The sequence below is a fragment of the Furipterus horrens genome, unplaced genomic scaffold (genome assembly GCF_987537825.1).
Source record: "Furipterus horrens unplaced genomic scaffold, mFurHor1.1.pri manual_scaffold_4, whole genome shotgun sequence".
NCBI classification, from domain to species: domain Eukaryota; kingdom Metazoa; phylum Chordata; class Mammalia; order Chiroptera; family Furipteridae; genus Furipterus; species Furipterus horrens.
Window position 1 is genome coordinate 48,997,405 of NW_028327174.1, and position 18,255 is coordinate 49,015,659.

General features: G+C 48.4%; 1 protein-coding gene across 2 annotated transcripts; it reads left to right on the forward strand.

Moving 5' to 3' along the window:
- Positions 1-10,230: 10,230 nt before the first annotated feature.
- Positions 10,231-16,184, forward strand: TMEM106C (transmembrane protein 106C). 2 transcript variants are annotated; one of them, XM_090273064.1, is made up of 8 exons: positions 10,231-10,295; positions 10,862-11,073; positions 12,393-12,456; positions 12,930-13,089; positions 13,181-13,321; positions 13,792-13,841; positions 14,326-14,379; positions 15,445-16,184. In XM_090273064.1, exons 2-8 carry the CDS (start codon positions 10,890-10,892, stop codon positions 15,539-15,541), a joined length of 750 nt encoding a protein of 249 aa, XP_090129190.1. In that variant the 5' UTR covers positions 10,231-10,295; positions 10,862-10,889; the 3' UTR covers positions 15,542-16,184. The 2 variants fall into 2 exon arrangements, with proteins under 2 accessions (XP_090129190.1, XP_090129191.1); XM_090273065.1 differs by lacking the exon at positions 10,231-10,295 and adding an exon at positions 10,308-10,419.
- The last annotated feature ends 2,071 nt before the right edge of the window (positions 16,185-18,255 follow it).

Consider the following 18,255-nt stretch of genomic DNA (forward strand, 5'->3'; position numbering starts at 1 on the left):
CTGGGGAGGTCTCCCCACCTCAGGCACCACCCTTGCCCAGGGAGATGATTGAGGTGCAGATTTCCAAAAAAAAAAAAAAAAAAGCCTGAGAGCTTCAGTGGCAGATAGAACTGGAAGGGAAGAGGAAGCTGATGAAACCTGAGGTGCCTGAGATTGGGACTTTGTTGTTAGGGGGATGACCAGCTGGGGGGCAGGCTGTTTGAGGTATTATGTAATAAGAGCTAAGGAGGAAGTTGAGTTCTGGAGAAAAACAGTCTTGGGTGACATAAAGGTGGGTTTCTGGGATATGTTCTGATATTAAGTTCTTTTCAGTATCTAACCTCAATCCTACCTGTTGCAAAACTAGCTCTCTAGCATACATTTAATTCTTGCATTCTCAGAATCCATGCAGGGCATAAAGGGAAACGTGCACAAAAGGTGCTTAGGAGGGCACTTGGCCTGAAGCCACCAGTGTGTCCCCTCCCCACCCCCAACCACCTGATAGCTCCCAGTCCTTGGCAAGCTGTAGGCCACAGCAGCTCCAAGCCATTTAGACAATCTTCCTTTCACTGGTTTATTTATTATTCTTTTCCCACCTCTCCACCTCTTCCCCACCAGCTGCTTAAAATATTTTTCAAACAGAAAAATCCAACCACAGCTGGAAACCAACCCTAAAGTTAGTCCAGAACGTGGGAGTTGCCAGGGAAAATTGCTGGAGTTCAGGCAGGGCTGTGGGAGGAAGGGACACAGCCACAGAGACAGCCTCGCTCTTCCAGGGACCGAAGCAGGGACAGCAGATAAGAGAAGAGGGTACTCAGGTCCCATCATCATTCCACAGACAGTCAGTGAGAACTCCCCATGGCCATGCCCTGTGCTGAGACCATAGAGGGACATAGATCGGTTTAATTAAGAGATTGATCTCCTCAAGAAGTTATGGGCTTAAGAGATAAGACACAGACAGGCACAAACACTCCAATGACAATAACAGCACACACTTAGAAAGTGTTTCCTATGTAGAGGGTCATGAACTCACTTAAAGCCCTATCAGCCCAGTAAAGAAGGTACTATTGTTATCCCCAACTTATAGAAGAGGAAACTGAGGCACACAGAAGTTAAGAAACCATCACACCACCACAAACTGGTAAACGGTGGAGTCAGCCTCTGAGTGCAAGGGGTCTGTCCAGAACCCAAACTCTCAGGCACTGTGCTATGCATCTCTACGTATATATGGTCGTTCAGGCGTGAGGCAAAACCCTTGAGAACTACACACCCCGGAGAAAAGTCCATACAAATCAACAAGAGAATTCAAAGAAGGGAGACATGGTCTCTGACAGAGGGTCAGAATCAAGGAATGCTTCATGGAGGAAGTAACATGTGCTACTTCTGGAACTATAGTGGGGATTTTGAGCCTGTGTTCAGTGGGAGGGTCAGAAGGCACACAGCAGAGAAAGCTGAGGCGGGAGCAGAGGCAGAAACAAGACCCAAGAGGCCCAGCTCCCACTGTATCACCCCCACCTCTCAAGAGGCTCTGCTCCAATGGAATACAGCAGTAAAAAGAAGGAACTCTTATCTTTCGTGACATCATGGATGGACCTGGAGACTACTATGCTAAGTGAAATAAGCCAGTCAGAGAAAGACAAATACCATATGATCTCACTTATATATGGAATCTAATGAACAAAATAAACTAACAAGCAAAATAGAATCAAAGGCATAGAAACATGGAACAGACTGACAGCTGTTAAAAGGGGAAAGGGAGGTGAAGACTGGCTGAAAGAAGGTGAAGGGATTAGCCAGAGAACATACATGCATCATCCATGGACATGGATGACTATGTGGGAATTGCCTGAGGGAGTGAGGGAAGGCTGGTGGAGGGGGGGGAAGGGGAAAAATTGGAATAACTGTAATACTATAAGCAATAAATATAATTTTTAAAAAGGCATTAAAAAAGAAGAGGCTGTACTCACAGTAGCCCCATGCCCAGGGGGAAAGGATGCAGAGCCAGGCCAGGCCCAGCCATTGTCCACACCCCACCTTCCAGCATCCTGAGATGCTTTCTCACCTCCCTCTGACACAGCCCTGCCCATTCAGTTCTCTTACTCTTACCATTTGTACTGATCTCCTTGCAAACGTGTTCACAGGGGAGGGGGAAAGACAAAAGCCATAACATTGCAAAAGCTCTTTATAACATAAATATTGGTGGCATCTATTTTAGACAGAAAGCACCAAGCTGTCTTGGTTGGGATGAATGGCCCCGTGGAGTGGCCGCACAGCCATGTGGCCCCAAGAACCCAAGAGATAGGGTGGTTGGTCAGTGGACCGGGCCCTTCTCCCTGCCCTGCTTCCACTTGTCTGTGTGACCTTTTCCAGGCCACTTGGCATCTCTGTGCCACAGTTTTCTCTCTGGATCTGTTTGGTGTGCTCCCTTTTGGGTCCAAAAGCCCTGTGACCTCAGACTACTAAGACCTCTTCTGCATAGCTAAGGACGTTCCATAGAATGACCAGCTGGTGGAAGCTCAAGGCTAATCCAAAGATGGTGGCAATACTGCCAGGATACAGGTCCAGTGGTGCCCTGCATGTCTTTGCCCACAAGCTCCTAAGGATCTGCTGCTAGAGAACCATCACTGTGATAATAGCTTCTGCTTATTGAATGTTTGCTGCTTGACAGGCACGATTCTAAGAAGCTTTCATAGAATAACTTATTTTATCCTTCTAACAGCACTACATGTGAAAAAAAATTGAAGCAGAGAAGAGGTTAAGAACAGTGTCCAAGGTCACAGGTGAGATGCTGAGCCAGGGTTCCCATGCTGGCCACCTAGCTCCAGCAGCCACTGGAAGGACGCAGGAGCAGGGCTTCCATCAGGGGGGAGCTCCTGGAGGGCAGGGACTACGTCCTGCTCCTCCCATCTCCCAGGGCCCCAACATTCTGGAAGACTGGGTTGGCCTTGACTGGCATGGGGTGGAGTGGGGAGACAAAGCTTTGAGTTCTAATGAGTTACCAGTGCCCAGGAATTTGTGCCAACTTCCTCCCCGCCGCAATGGAAGGGGCTCTGAGCCTCTTCCCTGCTCTGGACCGATTCAACTCTAGTCACAGCCTTCAGCGGCAAGGACCTGTCTGTCCCAGGGTGAGCGGTACCTGGGTGTATCCTGGTCCCTGAACAGGGAGCTGGCTCCTTCCTGTCCCACCAGGCAAGGGCAGGCCAGGCCAGTCCCCTGTGTGCTGCTGCAGTAACCTAGCTTTGGGTGGGCTCCTTCCCTTGGATCCTGGCTGCCTCCTGAATCCTTCAATGGAGTGAAACAACCAACCCATACCTCTGTGGGTTTGAAGGCTGAGCCTCAGGGAGAGTGGAAGCCACAACTCCAGGGCTTCCGGCACCCCCTGGCGGAGGAACAGAGCTGTGCCCGGGCCTGCTCTGCTGTCTGAGTCCAACCTCCCCCCGCCTCTCTACTCCTTTAGTCTCTATTCATCCACCCTGACTGCACATCCAGTGGGTGCCGGGCACATGCCATGAGATGGGAACACGTACTTTGTCCTGCCACTATGACACTGTCCCTGCCCCAAGGCACTCCCCGTTCATTCACTCAACTCCTTCACTCAATCACTAAAATACCTTTAAGTATATTTTATTGATTATACTATTACAATCATCCTATTTTTTTCCCTTTGCCCCCTTCTGCTGGGTACCTCCCTTCCCTCCAGCAATCCCACCCTCCTTAGTTCATGTCCATGGGTCGTGCATATAAGTTCTTTGGCTTCCCCATTTACTTTACTGTTCTTAACATCCCCCTGTCTATTTTGTTCCTACCAATTATGCTTCTTAATCCCTGCACCTTTCCCCCATTCTCCCCCTTCCCCCTCCCAGCTGATAACCCTCCAAATGACTTCCATACCCACGATTCTGTTCCTGTTCTGGTTGTTTGCTTAGTTTGTTTTTGTTTTTTTAGATTAATTTGTTGATAGTTGTGCATTTGCTGTCATTTTACTGTTCATAGTTTTGACTTTCTTTTTCTTAAATAAGTCCCTTTAACATTTCCTGTAATAATGGCTTGGTGGTGATGATCTCCTTTAGCTTTACTTTGTCTGGGAAGCACTTCATCTGTCTTTCCATTCTAAATGATAGCTTTGCTGGGTAGAGTAATCTTGGTTGTAGGTTGTTACTTTTTATCACTTTAAATACTTCTTGCCAGTCCCTTCTTGCCTGCAAACTTTCTTTTGAGAAATCAGCTGACAACCTTATGGGAACTCCTTTGTAAGTAACTCTCTGCTTTTCTCTTGCTGCTTTTAAGATTTATGAAGCTCCTACTCTTTGCCAGGCTCTCCTCTGGGCTCCAGGGACACCATCCCAGCCCTCAGGAGGATCCAGGGGCATCCAATCTATAGGACATCCAGGCAGATTCACAGACAAAGACAGTGGAGTGGGGAAAATACCGATGCTAAAGAAGAGTTCAGAAGAGGAGGCGGCCGTGTGCGAGCACAGCTGCTCTGACACTGGGCAGTGTGTGTGTGTGTGTGTGTGTGTGTGTGTGTGTGTGTGCGCGCGCGCGCGCGCGCGCGCATGCAGGGGTGGCAGGAGACGGATTTGCAGGGAAGATTTCAGAGTGTCATCTAGGCTGGACTTGGATGGTTGTGTAGGATCTCTCTGGGCACAGGAAATGGGCTGTGGAGTGGGGTGGGGCAGGGAGAAAAGAATACCCTGTGCACAGAGTACAGAGGGAGCAAGCACATAAAGTACTGGCGTGTTTAGGGAGCTACAAATAGTCTTGTGTGGTAGGAGTGTGTGGTTGGCGGGAAGGCGGCAGCGGGACAGTGTAAGGGCCTTGCAAGCTGTGGAGGGGGTGGGTCGTTTCCTGCAGCCTGTGAGGAGGCACTGAAGGTTTTAAGAGACAGAATGATATGGCCACATGAGCATTTTAGGAAAAGACCATGAGACTAGACCACTAGACCGGTGGAGTGTGGAAGAAGGACTCATGGCTAGAAATGACAGGGTATTTGTACCCCAGCTGTCTGACATCAGGCAAGCCACTTCACTTCTCTGAATCACAGATGCCACCTCCATCAAAGGGGGTTCATTCCCAGCCTGGAAAGCTGTTGAGAGGACCCTGAGATAATGTGCTATAGTACCTGAAACAAAATAGAAACTCAGTAAATTATAATTTTTTAAGCCAAAAAGCCAACTCAAAAAGCGACTGCCATTGCCTGGGCAAACAATGTAGGGGGCCTAAACTTAACCATGACTGCGGAGACACCAAGAGCTATTTCCGGCTGTTGACTTTTGGAATGGGGTTGGGTTTGGATGGTGTTTTTCTAAAAGCCTCTTGGAGTTTACCTCTGCCTTCTGTCCTCAGGCTCTGCCCTATGGCTCCCTCGCTCGGACCACCCCCTGTGTTTTCACTGCCTGCTCTGTACAGGGTGTCCCCTTGTTCAGTGCTTGTCCCTCTTCCATTGGTCCAGCTGGACCTCAGGCGGAGGCTGTTTGAGGTAAAGCAGAGGCTCTGCTGGCTGGGGCCCCAGGCACGAGGCCCAGCACCGCAGCAGACAAGGCGGGAGTTTAGTGGCAGTTCTGAAGTTCAGCCACCAGGTTTGTCCCTGACGCTGGCATAGGGGGTGAGGAAGGCGGGGCTGGGGGAGGTCAGCCACAAAGACTGGCTGACTGCTGCCTGGGTTTCATCAAACACTTACTGCAGCGTTAAAATCCAGCAAGCCCACTCCTGGCCTACCCCTCAGGCATAGCTTCCCACATTCTCCAGCACAGGTAGCCTTCCTGCAACAGCTGCCCCGAGGGTGCCTGCTCCTCACAGACTTCCCACTCAGGAGGTGGTCCAGAACTTTTAAGCGGGGGTACTTAGGGGTGGCAATTCCAGAGGGAGCGGGGAGAGGGACACACAGTTCACATGCGTGCAGAACGCAGGCGATTGTGACTTGGTGTGCGTTCATCTCAGGTTGCCAGCAGGGCAGGGACTTTGGGCAATTATTAAGGACCAAGTTCCCCACAGTCATCACACAGAACCTGGGGACAGGTGTTAATAGTACTTAATAGTATTTAGGGTCAGGTACTGGTCTCCTCAGCCTGCAAGTTCCCCTACAGGAGCCTGCTTTAGGTGTTCCCTTAGTTGTTAGCTTGTTTTGGTGTTTTCCCTGTTCTTCTGTCCCCTGTTCCAAGGACATAACAGTCCTTTAGGTTACTTGGATTTCTGTGGGGTAGAAATATTTCTTAAAAGACTACTATAAGAGTCACCTTGAATCGCCTTCCATCAGTGGCTTGGTTTGTTGAAGAGGCAACGCCAGGTATTCCTGAGTTGCCATTGAAGGGAGGAAGGAAAACATGAGAACAGGGAGAGAAGGAGCCTGGTCAGGTGGGGAAGGGACCCGTGAGGACTGAGACCCTTCCCTGGCATGGCCCTCGGGAACGGCTGCACTGTGCCCTGCATGCCCGACCTGGGCAAAGATTCCTGGGCCTTGAGGTAGCAGAAACTACATACACCCCAATCGGAGGCCTGTGGGGTGTTGGACAAGGAGAGAGTATGACCGGTGTGCTGAGAGGCCTTTCCTTCCCTTACCTCCTAGGCTCTAAGAAGCAAGGCAGCCCTGATAACTAAGAAGATTAAATTCCCTGCCAGCTGGTCAGGACGGGGCTCTGAGTGGATTTAAATGAACCCAATCTCATCTGGTTTCCATTGTTAAAAACTAGAACATCTTTTGTCCACCTGGGTTTATGGAGGAAGATTCTGACCGCCTGCTGTGGCCAGCACTCAGAACATTGCATGGGCTGTTCCCAGTGTGTCCCTGAGCCAGGTAAACATGAAGCCTACAACAGCCTCCTTCATGCCCTTCAGGGGAGGAGACCCTGGCCTTGCAGACCACTTTGATTGACTGTGGCTTCAGGGGTCTCCTTTACCAGGCTTGGTGACTTGTCAGCTCTTTGAACACAAAAGCCCCTGCACTCCCACTGTGTTCCCCCTTACAGGTGACTTCTCTGAGCAGAGCCATCTGCCTGTCTACCACTGCTGTGGGCACAGCACACAGGTACAGCCCCCACCCATATAAGCACCCAATGTACCACTCCTCTTCCTAGACAGGCTCTGTAAACTTTCCTCCTGTGACCATTCTTCATAGGAACTAGCATAGTAAAAAGAGACAGGACTTGGGAGCAGAAAACCCAGATCCAGTTCTGCCTTATCACTGGAGCTGGGGCAATCTGCTTCCCTGATTGTGTCTGTGTGTGAAATGGAAATGGGAGCCACTTCACAGCAGAGGAAGTGTCAAGTACATGACAGAATGCTGTTCTGCTCTAAGAGGTTCTTCAATGCAAGGGACCAGCTTCTCCCCCTTCTCCCTTTAGTCCTCTCTGTAGAGAACCAAACCTGGAGCTTCAGAGCATGGGACCATTTCCTCCTCATCTGGACAACACATGAGCCAGAACTTTGCACACTGAGGTCTCTGGTTTACATTAGAATGAACACAGGATTCATTACACAGAAAGCGTTGTGTGGCCCTAAAATCTACCTGTTGTACCACAGTGGCTGCAGCAATGGGGCTAAGACCTGGCTCTGCCCCTACCTTTCCAAGCTCTAACAAGTCTCTGATCTCTTTGGGAAGTATACCAAACAAGGAAACTGATTTGGTTCTAGTCCTGATTCTTTCATTTATCGGGTATCATTTAACCTCAGACACGTTTTCCCAACTGTGGAATAAGTAAAGGGAGCAGAATGAAGTACATGAAAGGAGCTTCCCACTCTAGGCCCTCAGTTTCCCTGTCAGGGCAGAGGGAGGTTAACAAAGTCCTAGACATTCCCCTGCCCAGTCCTGTCCTATGTGTGAACAGAGAGGGTGCAGAGCTAAGTACCTGCCCCTTGGAGCCTGTCAGGACAGCAGCCCTTTGAGGTCTTTAGTACCCTCAACTTGCAGGGCCAGGGGACATGACGCATATGGAGAAACTGAGAATGCTGGGGGTGCAGGGACCCCCAGCTGGCCCCACTCTTCCCCAGCCCACCCGGAGAGCCCCAGTGAGCTCATGTCTGCAGTAACCTCCCTGCTCATAACTGGGATGATGAGATAAAGCTGGAAGCCAGGCACAGGTGAGAAGTGATGGGTGTCTCTTCAGGAATGTGCTGCCCAATTAAAACTGCTTCCCGGATGGCTCAGGTGGATGCTGGGACTACCACCCTGGGCCACGCTGGCCAGCCTCCAGGCTGAGTCAATCTGCAAGCATTTATTGAGGGCCTAGTATGCACCAGGTGTCAAGTTGGGTGCTAGGGAGACAAAGAGGGATAAGAGCCACACCAGAGAGTACAGTCCATCTGTCCTGGACACACTTTTGGAAGCAGAATGTCAGAAAGCCTCAAGGGTTCTGCTGGTTAAGCCCCCAGGGCCCCTTTAGAGTCCCCACCAACCAAAGCTCTGTATTTTCCTCCCCACAGGCCACCCAGCTCTCAGCCTCTTTCTCTTTCTTCCAAAGCACCCATCCCTCAACCTTCCTCTGGCCTCCTCTTCTTCTTGAGCTGGTATGAATCACACTGCTGTCTCCTCACCTTCCTTGCTTCTGGGACAGCCTGGACAACCCTTTGTAATGTCCATCTGTGGTACGGACATTAGGCCGATTGTACCCTGTCCTTGGCAGGGTTCCAGAGAGACCACAAAGTGAGGTGACACGCACGTTACTGAAAGGTGGGTTCATTCCCAGATTCCCTAGGTGAATTCCTGGTCAGAAGTGAGTCCTTGGACAAGAAAACTGAACTTGGAACAGGCCTCAATCAGGCAAGGGGTCTTTGTCTGTCTAGTACATGGTGTGTGGTTAAAGCAGTCAGACTGCTTGTGTTAAAATCCAGGCTCTCACTTTTACTCTGTGCCTATATCCTTTAGGATCGCATCCCACTGTGAGAGAGAAACAACCTAAAAAAGCCCACAACTTTGAGGTGGTTATTTCTCTCATGTAATGAGAAGTCATAAGATAGGGAGCCCAGGGCCTGAACATGGCTCCAAATGCCATCAGAAACCCACGCTCCTTTTATCCTTCTACCCAGCCAGCTTTTCTCAGCATGTACGTCGTGGTCACAAGATGGCTGCCCCACACCCAACATCAAATCCAAATTTCAACCAGGAAGAGGAAGGTTAAAGAACTAGTTGAGTCTCCATCCCTTTTAAGAAGCTTTCCTGGAAGTTACACACAACTTCCACTTACATCTCATTGGCTTGAATTGGCAAGGCCGGGAAATATATTTTTAATTGAGCATATTGCTGTCCCCAACAAAATCAGATTTGTAGAAATAAGAAATATAAACTGGCATAGCGCTTGCAAGGAGAAAGGAGAAGACCAGATTTCAGAAGGAGAAGGTGAGGGGAGAGGTAGAAAAAGGAGGACCAATAGCTCCCTGTTGCTTCTGACAAAGATTTCTTCCCTGACCAAACTTTAGTTAGGTTCCTGAACCTTCTCCTAGGCCCCTCTGTGAACTTACTGTAACATCCAGTTATAGCAAGAACTCCCAACGCTTAATATCTGATTACCTTCCAGTCTAATCAGATTCCTCATTTCCACCACCCCCCAAGTGATGTCTGATCATCTCGCCTGTCTTCAGCAAGAATCCTATTAACCAGAATTCCCCTGAACCCCAATGTTGCCTCTTAGTAATCCTCCATCCACCGACCCCCAGGAGAATGAGGAGAGAAAGATGGAGGTGGCAGAGACCTAGAGGAGTTCAGCCTCGCTGTCCATTGCAAGAAGGCTCCTCATTCACTCAGCTGAGAATCTCTCCTCTCCCCGAGCGTCATCCTTAGCAACTTCACCTGCCTAATGTCCGCCCTCACTTCCTTCTGCTGCAGGCTAAGCTCAACCTGGCAGCACCTACAGAGAAACCACACTTGGAATCCCTACGTGCGTGCCTTTTTTTGCGTGTGGGGGGCTTGGGAAGGGGAGATCCTAAACCAAGACAAGAGCAGGTTTGGTGTCTTCTGCATCTTTGTACGTTCAGCGTCCACACAGCCCTTATGCTCAGAAAATAGTTGAGAATGGCTTTGACCACCGGAGCCTCCTTATTGCCCCCCCCCCCGGGGGGGGGACGACATTCTGCTCCAGAAACTTAACTGGAGCCTTCCCCAGCGTTTCTGGGGAACCGCGGAGCACAGCTCGATCGCTCTCTCTCTGTTTTTATCTCCCCCAGGCCACGCGGGGCGCTGCTCTCCTTCGCACTCTGCCGCCCTCTAGTGGCGCCGACGGCTGGTCCGCAAAGCGCGCACGCGCGCGCCAGCTGGCGTCCCCGGATAGCTTGCTATTCAGCGCGTGCGCACCGAGTGCGGGCTGCTCCGAGGACTGGAGAGGCAGGTAAACGCGCTGAAGTGGGCAGGTGGCCGGGACGGAAGGGGCTGCGGCCCGGAAAGGAGCTGCTTGGGGCTCGCGCCTTGCAGTTCCACGGACTCCGGCTTTCGCTCCGCCCTGAGCGAGTCTGGTGGGCTCGGAGCGTCGCCGTTTGCCGGGGGGCGTGACCTGAGCCCGCCTCCCGGGGCTGAGAGGCCAGTGGGAGGATTTCTAGGGCCTGTTACTCATTTGGTGTCTGTTGTTTGTTCAGGAAGGTTTTTTTGAGTTTGCGAATAGTGGACGGGACGGGGCAAAGCTGGACCAGGTGGGAGCTGGGGTGCCCTGAGTCCTGAGGCGGTGAGGAACTGGGCAGGTTGGCAGAAGCGGCCCGGTGCCTCCGTCAGAGCGTAGGAGGCGTTGGGGAGCCCTGCTACCAAATGAAGTCCTAATGGAACTTGTGCAGATCTTTGGGGTCACACTCGGGACAGCAGTTTCGTCATTTTTGTGTTTTCGCTTTTCTCATTAAGACAGTTTCTTCTCTCCTTGTGCAGTGTGGCCACTAACAGACACTCATTTGACTCTTTGCATCCTAGGACATGACACAGGTGGCACATCTCAGCCATGGGGTCCCAGCATTCCGCCTCCGCTCTCCCTTTTTCCTACAAGCGAAAGAAAGATGACAGAGAGGCTACACTGGATGAACGGGAGCAGGAAGAAGCCATTGCCCAGTTCCCCTACGTGGAGTTCACAGGGCGGGACAGCATCACCTGTCTCACGTGCCAAGGGACCGGCTACATTCCAACAGGTGAGCATCTTTGGTGGAATTCACAGGGCGGGACAGCATCACCTGTCTCACGTGCCAAGGGACCGGCTACATCCAACAGGTGAGCATCTTTTATCATGGGAAGGCTGACTCCCCAGCAAAAATGCCCAGGTACCCACAGGGCTTGTCCTGTCTCCCAGACAGCTTTTATTCCAGCAGTAATATCATAGTCGTAGATGGTGCCCTGAACAGGAGCCAGCTCGGCTGACTCGATACATTTGGGCAGGTTCCACAACTTCTCTTGGTTTCCTTATATCTGAAAGCCTCTCTTTTCTTCACTTCCACTCTCTTGTTTCCTTGGTGTGGAACACTTGGTTTTATTAAAGAACAAAAATTCAGTCGAGTAAATTTGAAGATCTGATTGGCTTTAGTGAGTGATGCCTAAATCGATCAGCATCCGTTTAGCAGGTATCAAGGATCCCCAAGGAGCTGTACAGTGTGGAAGGCTTTTATAGGCAGAAACTGGGTGGGACATGAAAGTTGTTAGCAAAAGAAAAGAAAGGACTGTTTCAGGCAAGGGGGTTGTTCTTGCGGGGAGGGGGTGTGGAAAGGGTCCGCATGACAGATGACACCATTGGTAGTGACCAGAAAATTCCAGACTGACTAAGATTACATTCCTGGAGAAGATCAAAACTGCAGTTAGGTCAGATATTAAGTCTAGGTGCACTGTCATGGGCTTCAGCACAAGTGACTCTGGGGCCTCTAGATGTCTCTGTAATAGTTTGCTGTAGATTTATGGACAGGTTTCTTTATTGCTCTCACTTATAAGACAAGACCTGGCACAGCTTTGGTTGGTGGGAGGTGGGGGACCACCTAGGAAGCTTCTGTTCAAAGGAAGCAGATTGTGAATCAATAACAACCTAAGATCTGAAAAATATGTATCAAGTGGGGAGAGAAAAACATGCTCAGGAGTGGAGCCTGGATTAGGGCAGAATCATCTATCATGAAGTTGATCCTCAGAAAGTCATAACAGTTTAGATAGAGAGTCACAAAGGTTTAGAGCTGTAAGAACCACCTACTCCAAAGCTTTCATCATAGAGATGTGGAGACAGTGGCCTAGAGAGGTAACGCCTTTCCCAAGGCCATACAGGAGAGCCAGAATAAGATACTTTGTAATTTGTGGCAGTCTCTGTAGATTTGCTTGTTTATTGTTTATTAGACCCAAAATGAGAAACTAGTGTCTTAGAAATGTCTAATTCCAAACAAGTATGTGTTGTGACAGGCTGATGTGTGCTGTGAAGGAAAGTACTGCCAATACGTAGGGTTTATTTGACCAGAATAACTGTTTGGTTCTTTTCTAGAGCAAGTAAATGAGTTGGTGGCTTTGATCCCTCACAGTGATCAGAGATTGCGCCCTCAGAGAACGTGAGTTACCTGCCTCTCTCTTATAAATACCTACTTCTACCCTAGTCCCTTTTTATACATATGAATGCTAATAACTTTCTGAAAACTTTGATCTGTTCTTGTAAATTCCCCCATTTCCTTCATACTATTTGCTCAAGAAAGGTATCTCTGCCCCCATCACTCTCTGGGGGAGGAAACTTGAAGCTGGAAACATTCTCAGGGCCAAGTGGAGGAATTGAATTGGAAGGAATTGGAGAAGTGTCCTGGGAGGTCAGGAAATGTTTCTGTCCACCCAGCTCCTCTCTTTAGCTTCCCTTCCCGGATCGCAGACAGCAGAGGCTTCTGCCACTCCACTCGTTCTTGGCTATTTGTGGTCCCTAGCCCTTTGTACTTTCCTGCCCCTCCCTCATCATCCCTGGTTTTGCATTTAACCATAATGGACTGGACCTTGCTATCTGACTACCCGAGGTGGTCATGTGCTCTGTCATTTGCAGTAAACAGTATGTCCTCCTGTCTGTCCTGCTCTGTCTCCTGGCATTTGCTTTGGTGGCTTTCTTCCTGTTTCCACATTCAGTCCTTGTGGATGATGACGGCATCAGAGTGATGAAGGTCACATTTAATAACCAGGACTCCCTTGTAATCCTTGCCATCAAGGTAAGACTTAGGGCCTCCCTTCCTGGGTTGTGTATCTGCAAGTCTTGGGCCCAGGAAACTTATACTCATTTCCTCACTTGCCCTGATGCAGGCCACCCTGAAAATCAGGAACTCCAACTTCTACTCTGTGGCAGTGACCAGCCTGTCTAGCCAGGTTCAGTACATGAACACAGTGGTTGGCTCACATGTGACAACTAACATCTCCCTCATTCCACCTCGGAGTAAGCACCTGGTAGGCTGTCTTGTTCTTTGTTTTGTTTTGTCTTAGGATCCCTGCCCCATAGGCCTAAGAGAAGAGCAGGGGCTGTGGGGATGCCGTAGCCTCTTTACTTTCCTTTTCCTCTCATTTCCACTTGTAATAACTGGTTGATGAGAAAGACCTGACAGGCTCTGTAATTATGAGAAATTAAGAGGGGGGGCGGGGAATCAGCCAGTACTTTGGGGGAACAAAAGAATATGTAAAAGAAAGCAATTTGGTACAAATCAAGAAGAGATTGAATGATAGTCTGAGGTCCACTGGCCTCTCAAAAGGGAAGAGGTTGGAAGAATTTGTTAGAGGCTCACAATCTGTATGAGGGACAACCTTGGGGAAATGTTTCATGTGTGATGGAAGCATACTCCCAGGTCTTTGGATGCTAATGATAGTGATGTTCTGCGTCACTCCTGCCTGGCCACAGAGTGACTCTGGTGTTTTCTTTTCAGGTCAATTTTACCGTGCAGGCGGAGATGGGAGGACCATTTTCATACGTGTAGTAAGGACACTATTCTCTCCATATGTACGCTACACTGAAGGAAAGGGGTGTGGAGTTGTACTCAATTGATTGGGGCTGGTCCTGCCTGAAGTTCCAGCCTTTGGCCTATAGGGTTCCTAGCTTTGGCTATCTTGAGCTTTATTAGGAGGACATGTTTTTTTGATGATGTGACTGAAGTGCTGGGATATCTAAAAGAGAACATTATGCCACTAGAAACATTCCCAAGCTCTAGCATTTATGTGATGGGTTTGAAAGAACAAAAAGTATCATGATGTGGGAGGATGAAAGGATACTGGAGACTAGGGACTAGTGAGCCATGGCAGCGCTGAGGTCAGGAGAGTTGGTGTGGGGAAGGGGAGGGGCCCCAAACAGGGCTGATGGTTCTTCTTTTTGACAGTGTAATTCGGCATTCTTCTGGTGATTCTCCTTTTTTTTTTTTTTTAAATTAACTATATTGACTGTTTCCATATTTGCGGTTTGGTAGCTTCTTCTGCACATTACCCGATATCCAGGTGCACAACATAGTGATCTTCATGAGGTATGTTGCTGTCCTTCCTGTTCCATGGCCTTTGGTTTTGAACCTAGAGCATCAGGCTACGTGAGCTTGCACCTCTGTGCGGGGGAGCCTGTGTGGCGTGCAAGGCAGGGGCACACAGCCAAAGGGGCGTGCCTGATGCCTCCAGGCCCAGACACAGTAAACTCTTGGTGTCCTCTAGATGCAGGATCCAAATGCCCTTCGCAGTTAGATATGCAGTGGAACTTCAGTTCTCAAACATAATTCATTGCTAGGAAACTGAGGAGCAATTTGTTTGAAAACCAAATCTCTGTTTTTTGCCTGAGAGACGCGTGGCTGATCATACAGGTATCAGCATAAAAGGGTTCTCAGGAGGAGAATCAAAAATTGAACTTTTGTTGGACAGCCAAGACATTTTTCTCTGTGAACAACTTGATCAAGAACTGAATTGTTCCAGAATTGAGATGTTCGAGAATGTTTTCCATGAAACAGGGTCTAGTTTTGTGATCCCTTTAGAATCCTAATGAGATTACTAAAGAACAAAAAGCTTTATCAAGCCTTTGGCCAGACTGACTCTCTCGTGACACAAATTACCACATCTCACGGACCTCTAGGGGTACTCCTAGAACCATGACTGTTACATTTGCAGTTGACGAGGGTCTGCTGCAGACTTGTGAAATAGGAGGGTGTAGAGCAAGGCTTCCCAGCCTCGGCACTATTGACATCTTGGCACAGACAGTTATATGTTGTAGGGTGCTTTCCTGTGCATTGTGGGATATCTAACAGCATCCCTGGCCTCTGCGCACCAGGTACCAGTACGCTTACCACCTCCTCCCCCTCAGCTGCAACAAACCAGGATGTCTTTAGACAGTGCCAGAAGTCTGTGGTGGGGTAAAATCATCCCCAGCTGAGAACTGCTTATTCAGAGAATCACCAGAGAGCACAGCATCTCTGCAGATGTAGGAAGATTCTCTAGGTTCCTGGTTGTGTAACACATGGATATTGTTGCCTGAGTGTGCAAGAAATTATTTGAGCAATTTTTCTTATTTCACCTCAAAAACAGAATTCTTGTTGGTTTCTTTTTCCTAGAACTTCAGTGAAGATTTCATACATTGGCCACATGACTGAGAGCTCCTTGGAGACACATCACTATGTGGATTGTGGCACTAATTCCTCAGCTATTTAGAAACTGCTTTTGGTTCTTCCATGGCCGCACCTGTCAGAAAAGACACAGCATCTGCTCCCAGGGCCTGAGTTCCCTACCTGCCCCAGGTGGTGGAAGTAGAGGAGAAACTGTCTCCCTTAATCCCCAGCACACACCCTCCTGCCGCTTGGGAGGAGAGCTCAACTCTCCAGCACCATTGATGTTTCTCTGAACCAGCAGAACCACTGCCCAGTACCTAGTCTATGCCCAGCAAATAGTAGGCACCCAAGGCTTGAAGAATTTAATTCAGATCTTTTCAGCTGTTCTTGGAGCTTTATAAATTGGAAGCATACTGTGGCACTAGGTTATAAAACCAGAGTGACATGGAGATAGGACAGCTGGTGCCTCTGCACAGCTATTACCAGGACCTCATCTGCACAGATGGGACAGCAGGGAGGGGACATTTGAATATATAGAAGAGAGCACAGACCATTGAATATGTAGAATTTTTTCATCTCCCAAATGCCTAGTAACTTTTTTTTTTAAAAAGCAGAACTTTTTTTTTCTTGTAGAAAGTTATAATTGTTTTTACTAAGAGTCTGTGTGGGGCTGAATTTACCCTTCATCCATTGGCTGGAACATGGATTGGGGATTTGATAGAAAAATAAACCCTGGTTTTGATCCATCTTCATCTCTACTTGCCTGCATGTGTTAGACCTCTCTAGGGGAACTGTGGATGAGTTGCCTGCTAAGTAGGTCAACACAGGACAGAGGGGGAAGAGAAGGAACTCTGATTGTACCATACCTGGGAGCTCCTATCAGAACAGCCTCACTTTTCTCCTGCCTCTGGTGGTGACAGCTGTGCTATTGCTCTTCCAGAACAGAGCACTTCATGCCCCCTGGAGGTGGGAAGAGGCAGGGCAGACATGCCTCTGGCCTGAAGCTGCTTCCTGGGAAGGAGTGACCACCCCACCACCACCAGATGGCTGTCGTTCTGAGGGCCTGGTTGGAGTTTGAAAGTTTCTTGAACTGTCTCCAAGCTCTCAGCCATCAAGGAGTGGGCTTCAGCACCCCCTATGGCTGAGAATCTAGTTGACAGCGTCAAGTAGTCAGGTTTCAGAACTCAGCTGAGGTAGCAGAGCTCAGCTGAGGTGGCCTCAGGGAACCCTAACAGCAGCCGTTGGTGCCAAGGGGTCTGTATGAGTCCTCATTCCTGCAGCCTGATCTTCAATATTTGCTTAATGATTTTGACACTCTGAGTCTTCATTTAAGGCTAAATTTTGGGACAATTTTACTTACATTGACCATGATTGAGTAACTCAAACACTGAGGGTTGAAAACTGAGTTTCAGTGTTACTCTGGATCCCTTAATGGTCTGAACGAGCACAGTAGTGATGACTGTTCTGTGTACCACAGATGTCCACCATTTATGAGAATGTTGCCCTAAACAGAACGATGCCCTAAACACATGAAGGTGTTCACGTGGCTACATTTTCTCTTTAGTTTTCCCATTTTCCAAATAGCTTCTAGTATAATTTTCATGTGGTTTTGGAAAAGCTACTTATATAGGTTCTTAAGTTTTAATAATTTTTATGACTGTGCCTCAGTAACATTTCTTGCTTCTCAGTATTACCTAAAAAAAAAATTTTTTTTTAGGGAAGGGAATGGAGGGAAAGAAACTTCCATTGCCTATCCCACGTGCCACCACTGGGGACGACCCTGCAACCTAGGCATGTGCCCTAACTGGGATTCAAACCCATGACCCTTCGCTTTGCAGGACAATGCCAAACCAACTGAGCCACACCAGCCAGGGCTTCGTATTACCTTTAAATCCAACTATGATATTCAAATGAAAGCACTTAATTGTTTTAAACAGAGCAGTAAGTCTGACCTTATAATGCTATCAATTCTCATACCTATTTATATTCTTAGCAATCTGAGCTGCTCTGGGATGCTCTGCATAGTTCTGTCAGTTCTTAAACAAGTGCAGACAATTTGCTCTCAGCAACAGCGGAATAGAAAGGGGAGGTGACTGGCTTAGGTGTCATTGCCCTCATCACTGTGTTTCTAATGGACTAAAATTTGGAAAGAATGTGTTTCTTGGAAATGAGGCTTCATCGGAGATCTCTCTCTGTAGCTTCTGCCTTGGCCTTTCCTGTAACACTTTCTTTGCTTTCCAAGTACTTACACTGTGTCACCTGGTTGAAATCTCCATTTGTTCATTTACTCATTCCAAAAAGGTACTTACTGAGCACCTGCTGTATGCTAAGGATTGCATTTTCTGATGTGTTTTGTCTAGAATTATAGCTAGGAGTTTAAAACATTATCAACAAGCCTTTTATGCTCACCAGGTGCCATCTCTTCCTCAACCTTAGTTAACCCAAAGCAGGATTCCCACAATCCCTGGCTCAACTGTCTAGGGATTCTAAACCCAAGTGTAAGACAAATTACTAAAAGAATCAGCCTACTTATAAATGCTCTACATGAATCCTAAGGGGTCCCAAATATTTCCTTTGTGCAAAAGAATTCTTAGTCTCTGCCTTTGTAAGTAAGAATCCTCATTATTTCAAGAGCACCCTTAAGATTCCCTCTGTTCCTTCACTTATTTAGAAGGCAAAACTATTTCAGGAGTTGTTCTGTCATTTACCCAGGATCTAGGGAACTTAAGTAAGTCTTAGCTGGAGCTCAGACTCCTGACTCCTAGTTAAAAGCCTTCAGATACTTCCATAGACATGAGAAAGCTCAAGAGAGGAAAA

What these genes read in the sequence shown, in the direction of transcription:
- TMEM106C (XM_090273064.1), top strand. Translation starts at nt 10,890, where the DNA reads ATGGGGTCCCAGCATTCCGCCTCCGCTCTCCCTTTTTCCTACAAGCGA. An exon ending in GACCGGCTACATTCCAACAG is followed by an intron (nt 11,074 to 12,392) that starts GTGAGCATCTTT and finishes GTTCTTTTCTAG; the next exon opens with AGCAAGTAAATGAGTTGGTG. An exon ending in AACATAGTGATCTTCATGAG is followed by an intron (nt 14,380 to 15,444) that starts GTATGTTGCTGT and finishes TCTTTTTCCTAG; the next exon opens with AACTTCAGTGAAGATTTCAT.